The 8,383-nt window shown below is 36.3% G+C and overlaps 1 protein-coding gene across 1 annotated transcript; it reads right to left on the bottom strand.

Annotated features, from left to right (window-relative positions):
* LOC141905337 (allatostatin-A receptor-like) lies at window positions 1-3,779 on the bottom strand. Its single transcript, XM_074794177.1, has one exon. The coding sequence runs from the start codon at window positions 3,153-3,155 to the stop codon at window positions 1,956-1,958; it is 1,200 nt and encodes a 399-aa protein (XP_074650278.1). The 5' UTR covers window positions 3,156-3,779; the 3' UTR covers window positions 1-1,955.
* Window positions 3,780-8,383: the final 4,604 nt, after the last annotated feature.

The following is an 8,383-nucleotide window of genomic DNA, read 5'->3' as shown; positions in this document are numbered from 1 at the left end:
TTATTTGTAGATGGCACACGACGCATTCGTTTAGTGTAGATTCATTTAAAGTCAACGTTTACTGTAAATATGAAATATTTGGCAGATATAACATGCATTCTTAATTAATTTAATGGTATTCATCTCCAAACTATTTAACTTTATCATATCACCGCTATTACTTACACGATTTATATAAATGGAACACCGGAATCAATCTAATCACCTCCTAGAAACTTCTTTCTTTCTTAGACTCGAGGGTGTCTTTTAAAGAAATCACAACTTTGAGTCCATCGATGGTTGCCACGGTTTGTGTCAACATAAGCGCCGCATTTTGAAAAAAGTTTAGGGAAATACCCCAAAAGTATCATGCGAAGTTACGAAATGCCAAATCGAAGCATCCTACGAGAGTTTCAGCGTACTAGAATGAACTTCCTGACAAAAGATTGTATGATTTGGTTTACATAAACAGTTTATATCTTACAATAATAAATGCATTGGTCGTTTAAAATGCTTGAATTTGTTTGCACGACCTTCGACGAAATGCAACAAAACCTGGCAAGCTAGGATGGGATTGGCCCTGTTGGGCGTACAACTGTTAAAATTGCCTGAAAAATATTGTAAATAATATGGCCGCCTATGACAATACTATTAGCCACGCAACCATAATAGCTTGTTTCTCATCAGTTGCATTTTCTGCGTGCATCAGAAATTAAGTTCGTCCGTCAAAAATGCAAATAAAAATGCGCATCCCGCATGCAGAAGTCTGTTTTCGTTTTTTTTTTGAAAAGTAAAACACCCGCGCACGTATCCCGAACGAAACCGGATCACACATTTTTACATTTTTGTCTCACAGTCGTTACTATGGCAGGTGAACATTTCAGTGACGAGGTGCTATCATCCTAAATAATGTCATAAATGCATAAATGCCAGATAATGCACCTGTTGCACACATATGCCCACCAATTGTATGTACTGTCAATTTTCATTGTCTGTAATTTGTATAATGTATCTTGTAACTGGCTTTTGCTCTTCGCAAATTTGTAAATTTTGTGAGCAATAAATCTATCTATCTATCTATCCTGGCTCAAGCTCGTTGACGCCTAAATCTCCCCATTTGAATAATGTAAAATAGTTGCTCTCGTCACTTTTGAAATTTAGAATGAGGCTTTTTATTTCTATATCTTTCTTTTTAAAGGAAGGTTAAAATAAAAATCTGCGTCCCTCGTCACTTTTCCAAAAGGGGGTGATGAGTAAAAAAGGTATTATTGCGTAACCATATCTAAAATTTGATTTCCGATTTCAAAATCAAACCCCCTGTTTCGATCCCGGCTAGCGGTGGGTTTTAAGGGACACGAAATCAAAACAAATCAAACGAAATCTAACAATCAAATAGATTACCGGGTCAATCCCTATTTTAAGATCCAAAAAACTTGCCTGACGTTCAGATGAATCTTGCTGGGCACATTTTGGTCGCAGGTAGGCATAAATATCGACAACTGAAACGAATTATCGACCCTGTCGTGGATGAATGTTCTACGAAAAATTGAAATTCAAATCACTATTAATAAGATACGATAATTCATTAAACAGAAAAAAAGAGCCATATGAAATATCATATAATCATATACTAAATGAACGCTTAACTCCCACAATATTGATGACGTAATGCACATCCACTTGATATACACTACGGTACGTGAAAATAGAACGCATTATCAAATCGACGTGAAATTCATTAAATAGAAAATAAGAGTCGTGAAATATATTCATATGCAAAATGAACGCCGATATGTATAGGCATTTGTAAGTGCTATACCGATATATACATAGTGCACCTGCACATACAGTAGTAGTTATCAATGTATAAAAACATCTTTGTAACGTTTCTACGGGGTCAACTACATTCGATGATAATGCTGAGAGTGGTTGACACTTTCCTACCACATAACACAAGTGAATTACAGTTAGCCTTGTCATACGAGTGAAGTTGTAGTTGGTGATCGAGTTCGGGTGATGCTTGTTGATACCGAACTTGCTGATAGCGTTCGTTGGCCAGGTAGATGTCCGCCATTACGACCTGATTTCCTTTTCCCGCCACCTAATGGAAGTCTAAGGATGTCACGCAATTCTAATCTGAACTTTGTTCCGCCACCGATACAGTAGAGGATGAAATTGACGGCGCTATTTACGAATAGAAAACTTCTGAATATTGCCGAAAGTATGGCCATTATCTCGGCATTAGTTGTACACTTTGTAAGGGTCATTTCATCTTTGACGAGTATTAGTATTCTGAACGGTGACACAAATAGTAAGAAAGCACACGATACCAGCAGCAGTGAACGGGTCATTCGTGCCTCGTGAACTCGACTCGGTCTCCGCAGTCCTAAGTTCATGCCTCGTTTTCTGGCCCGATTTATGCCAAATACGATGCACAAATTAGCAATTACTATGAAACAAATGGGAAGAATAGTTCCGGAAAGTAAACCTGTGAGGTTAATTATTTGAAGGGCACTTGGCGTCGCGTGGACAAACACGCATTGACGTTTGCCGGTCGCTTGAAAGAATACAATGTCCGAAATAACCAGATATTGAGCATTCGTTACCAAAAGAAGTATAGTTAAAACAATTACTTCAATTTTAGCATATTTCGATGTACAAATTCGCGTCGATTTGATTGGAAAGTTGACGGCTATCGCTTTATCAATTGTCATAGCGACTATAATCCATGCCGATATCCTGAACATAGTCATCACCAGATATTTCCTACTCTTACACAGCCACGTGGTCAAAATTGCACCGATATAATAGTCGAGTAGCCATTGTAATAGCCAACAGAGTAAAACTAGATTGTCCGCAATGGCCAACGCTGCCATGAAAAAACACGTACTATTCCGTCGATTCCATGGTCTTATCATAACGAAAAAACTAAGCGTATTGCCGATCAGACCTATAGTGAGGACAATCGGTGGTACGTAGTATTCCACGGCTGCTATCACGGCTTCTGCGTTTAGAAACTGATCGCACGTTGTCGAGTTCGGGGACATTACTATCGACAAGTTGTTTGTGTCGTTTCGCATTATCGGTGTCATTGGCGCCATTCTCCATATTTCCGTACTTTTGCCACTTCCGTCGACGCCAGGGTCTGAACTATTACCGATAGAATAGTATTCCATTTCTATTTAACCATTCGTAATTCACCTAAGCTTATCAATACCAGTTAAATTGTATCACACACCGACTCCCGGGTTTTCTTTATATTAAAGCTCGTAAGTAGTTGCTGTAATGACTTGGCAAACATTAATGACTGATAACGTTCCACGTCCTAGATACTAAATGTCCTGGTATAGTTTAATGGTTTTCCTGCGTCGATTTGTAGTTTCCGCGTACGTTTTATCCGGCGGATAAATAGAAAATATGTATCATCCAAAATGTGGAATTCCAGTCAGTCCGAAATAATTATCTTCCGTTGCACGTGAGCAGGAATCACTAACTGAATTTAAACGAGCGTCTAAACTGATAAGCTTAAAAGTGCGAAGAAGTATCTCACTACCGCTCGTAAGTCAAACATTCGAAATACAAACGTATTGGAATTTCCATATCGCAGACGAGCTATTTTACCTGAGGATGCTCGCTGATCATAACAATGACCCGTCTTAAAGTTGCTTATATAGACGTGTCTTACACGTACAGTCTCCGTACTTGTTTATCGGATAATCCTCCACGTTTCGACGTTTTCCATGAACACTACAACTTTGACCATGATCCCTAAGAATTACCAGGAACTGGACAAAATTGTTGATCAACACCACTCGTAAAGCATCGTAAAACTATATACACTGGTGCCGAGCTTTGCCCTTATATTGAAACGTAACGTCGATATCAGTCTGGGGCAAGATAATTATATTGTCACTTGTATTCGAATCGTTAATAAATAGACAGATATTATCTAGCGATATCACGATAAGGGCATCAATAAAGTCAGCAACATCCGCGAAGGAATTACATAACAAACAATAATACCAAAGATTATTTACGAATGACCTATTTCTAACATTAATCATCGCTATTATGAGGAGGATTTCGACTATGCAGTTAAATCTGAATGTGAAGTGTGTAGTTGTTAGGACTAATTATTTTATTCAAAATCAACCCCGCATAGCTTAGCCTTATAGAAGGAAGCCAAACTGTCTAACGATGGTTAGCGGTAAAGATCCCGTAGAAATTGATCGCTTACATATAAGATTCCCCTATATGGCTAACACAATCTATGGTATAGGTAAAACTCCCCTTTTCTCGATCTTAAAGAGCGTTTCAATGAAAGTTGTCTCTCCCAATTTTTGTATTTTAAAAGAAATTACTGATTTGTGTAATATTTCTACAATTCAAACTGTGCTGATACAACTGGGAAAATATAACCTGGTACATTATTTCCGTACACCGTAAGATCTATGTACAATACGTATAATTTTGCATGATACTAATGATAAATTCGTTATGAAATATGGAAACTCAACTAATTTAAAATCACCGAATCACCGGATCTCCTTGTCATATTTCATTTGTGGGGAATTGTTAAACCAAGGATTCAAAACACCACCAGTAGGAGTCTAGTTCTGGAGCAGCTTAATTAGTAAAGAGGACCAACAATTGTATTAAGAAAAATCTGCCTTTTGATTTGATAAGTTTCAAACGGCAGTTGGCCGTTTATCGATACAAGTACACGATGAAACGATCCATATTTCTTGTTTTTGGTTCGACTCCATTTTCATGATCATTCAGAAACGCGGTAGTGCTCAGCCATGCATGACTTATTATTGCATTTCAACATTCCATCCTGAGCAAACATCCAGCTAGGTCTATTAACCTACCCCCAAATTTATTGATATCATAGGTAATGAATGATTAATCATAAAGCTTAGATAATATTTTTCCTGAGATACACTGTAGACACATAAGTAGCCAAACAATTGGTCTGACTGTGGTCATTGTTGTTCGCCAAATCAGCAATTTGAAGCATATCTGAAATCGCTTCATTTAATCATCATGATCTTTCATTTATGTTTGTATCGCCCCAGTACCCATTACATATCAACACAAGATGCCATCCTTTGACTTTTTTCGACCATACAGGTCAATTTCGAACCAATCAGAATTGTCACACAATCTTATTGTCATCAGTCCCCATTCGCAGATGGAAAAGGTTTTTTGTAGGCAGCACGGTTTTAACTTATAGACTTGATGTTATATAATATTTTTAACAATGTCATAAGATACAATCTCACATGGAATTTGGATTGACATATCTCCAAAACTATGTTGTCGCCTTGAAATCGGTGTGTTAGTCAATCATGGTATAAACTAAACTAGTACAATGGCTATGAACGCGTGTGAAAATATTTACAGGCGGATCAAACGGAGGCAGATACAATTTCAGCCGATCATTGAGCAGGAATTCTAATTATAGACTCTCACTGCATCAAAACAGTTTTACAGAATGCTCAATGCTCCAGTTAGAATAGCACACGGGTACAGGTTATCAAAGTTCGTATGGTCTCCAAGGGCATGAGCCGACTAAATTCCACTGCCAATAAATCGTTCAGTTTGAAGTTTTGGGCCAAATAAAATCATTCATTACTCCAGTTTACTATCATTACGATGAACGCCAATGTCAATGGTTCGTGTATATGTTCACCAGGGAGCATTGAATATTGTCAGATTAACATTTCAAACCATTTCCCATGTGGGCATGGTGTCCCTGGAGCCCTAGTTTACGGCCTAGTTTACTACTCATATGATCTCGATTTTAACTGAAAAAGAATTTTTTTACCTCGAGACATCTTGAGCCCAATTATGTAAACATCGTTGATTCATTGCCTCCTGAGCCTGACCTATGAGTATTATAAACGATAGCCGACAGCTATGTCCAATAGCTGATTATAATCTGCAAATTTGCAACCGGTTGTTTTAGTTGTATATCAGATATACCAACTTGCCGAGAGAGAATAGATTGTGCCAATATTGTAATGCCATTGAAGATGAGTTTCATTTCGTAATAGAATGCTCACGACTTAAAGAAATTAGATATGACCTAAACAGAGCAGTGAGTTGTATATACCGTGAGTTGTATATACCCGGATGCTCCAAATTGGGACGACCAAACCAAAAAAGCTTCTCGCAAAGAAAGAACTACATTTGCGGAATACATCTCTAAAGGCTTTGAAATCCTAGACTCTGGTAACTAACAAGAAACTACTGTTGTTCTTCTTATTGTCATATTAATGTTAAATATTTATGTTTTGTAAATACTATTTGTAAATATCACTCTGTACATCTCGACCCGAAAGGATAATTAGTACAATAAAAATATTATTGAATTCAATTGAATTGTATTTTGATAATAGTTTTGAAACCTGTGTTTTTTTCGATACATGCACTACCTATTTTCTCTCTTTTCGCTTTCGTACTACGTTGTAATATGTTTGCAATGATGAAACGCGTGCTGAAGGTTTAATAATGGAAATATCTCCAAAACTTACATTATCAAAACCTATAACTTAACACGTTTCACTCGTTGAAACTTGTTTAGACGAAATAATTGGAAGGAAGTGATTGAATAAATAGCCAAAATGCGCAGGGAGATACGTATCCAGTCAATAGTTATTATGTTCCATAGAGGCCACGAGGGATGAGATAATGTATAATGGCTTCACCAAAATATTCGCGTTGTCTGAACCTGGCTCCGGAGAAATCATTTTGAATAAATCGAAACTCACATAGCTAGGTCTATGTCTCTTAATTCATGCACACACTGCATTGCCTCTTATGATGTGAAGCCCTAGGAAACGATTCTTCGTGGTTTGTTTTACGTAAGGAGATAATTAAAATCTCTTTATACAATTTTGGTGTGATTCCAATTTTAGGCATTATCTGAGTAGTGTGTGTTCATTCAGCGTGTTAAAAGTTCCGACTTGATTTGACATTATTTCTTTATTTCGTACCGAGGTGTACAACGCTCGTTGAGCTGGAAAAAACACGATATTTACAACATATACAATATGTGAGATATAATAAAAATAATATTATTCAGTATTTGTATCAATATATAGTACATAATTGAAATTGAAATTGAAATTTATTTTCATTACGATGTTACATTATTGGACGATATAATGAGTTTGATGAAACGAAGGAAAAAGTAACAGGATAATGGGGCTACACGGATAGACTGAGAAACCGTCTATCTAAGCCGTATCACCCAGAAGCATCCACACCCCACACCGCATTCATCACACTCACACATCATGCACACAAGTAATTAACAGGCGAAAAGAAAAAAAAAATGTTTTACATATTTCACATTAACATAGGTTTGTATAGAATGGAAATTTACAAAGTGTTGAATAATGATTTTATTTAGGTACGCTTAAAGGCAGGTTCGCTTTGAATAGTTCGAATTGATTCTGATAGAGTATTCCATAATAGGGGACCGGATATTTTGACACAAGATTTTCTAGTTACAGTTCTAAAATGAGGCAATCTTACTCTAAATCTATTACGCGTAGGTTTATTATGAATTTGATAATTGAAGTTCCAATAGTTGTTTAAGGTCCTAGGCAATTTTTAATTGACGAATTTATGTACAAAATAAAGCTAGTTGGAGTTTGTTAATATTCTTAATTTTTAGTATATTTAACCGAACAAAAATAGAATCAGTGTGTTCTAAATAATGGGATTTGCTGACCAAACGGACAGCACGTTTTTGTAGAATTGTTAATGGATGCAGTTTATAATCAGTAGTTCTTCCCCAAACAATGTTACAATATTGAAGATATGGCACTATTAAGGATAAATACAAGGTATGTAAAGAATTGGAAGAAAACTTGTGTTTAACACGATGAAGAACGCCAACACAACGTGACACTTTTTTACATATAGATTTTATGTGATCATCCCATGACAGTTTTTCCTCTATTTAAACCCCCAAAAAATCGGTAGACTACCAAGTGTGGACACGTTCAATTTCACGATCGTCGATATAGATCTTTAATGTCATAATGGCATAATGTCAAACGTTGCTAAACTGTTGCTATAGTCAGAATTCAAGTTTAATGTATTATAAGCTAGAAATTCTGGAATGCACCAGTCACTTGAAACTAAGGATATTCGGTGTGTTTGGACACATTTTTATATCTTGCAAAGATCTATTGTTTGATATCCGCTACGTGTTACGCTAAGAATAATTATATTAAATGTTTAATCAAATGAAGATCATATATTATAACTTTACATTAAGAAAACTTGTTTTAAAACGCGTTGTTTCCATTTTTGAAGTTAATCGCAGTTATATGAGACGGAAAATAAATCATTGAGTAAAATTATGGATTCTGCGCATTGACGTCGT

This window comes from Tubulanus polymorphus, chromosome 5 (genome assembly GCF_964204645.1).
Source record: "Tubulanus polymorphus chromosome 5, tnTubPoly1.2, whole genome shotgun sequence".
Classification (NCBI taxonomy): Eukaryota; Metazoa; Nemertea; class Palaeonemertea; order Tubulaniformes; family Tubulanidae; genus Tubulanus; species Tubulanus polymorphus.
Note: the sequence above shows the minus strand (reverse complement) of the source record. Positions and strands in the feature narration are given on the sequence as shown.

Coding starts and splice junctions, on each gene's coding strand:
- LOC141905337 (XM_074794177.1), bottom strand. CDS start 3,155: ATGGAATACTATTCTATCGGTAATAGTTCAGACCCTGGCGTCGACGGA.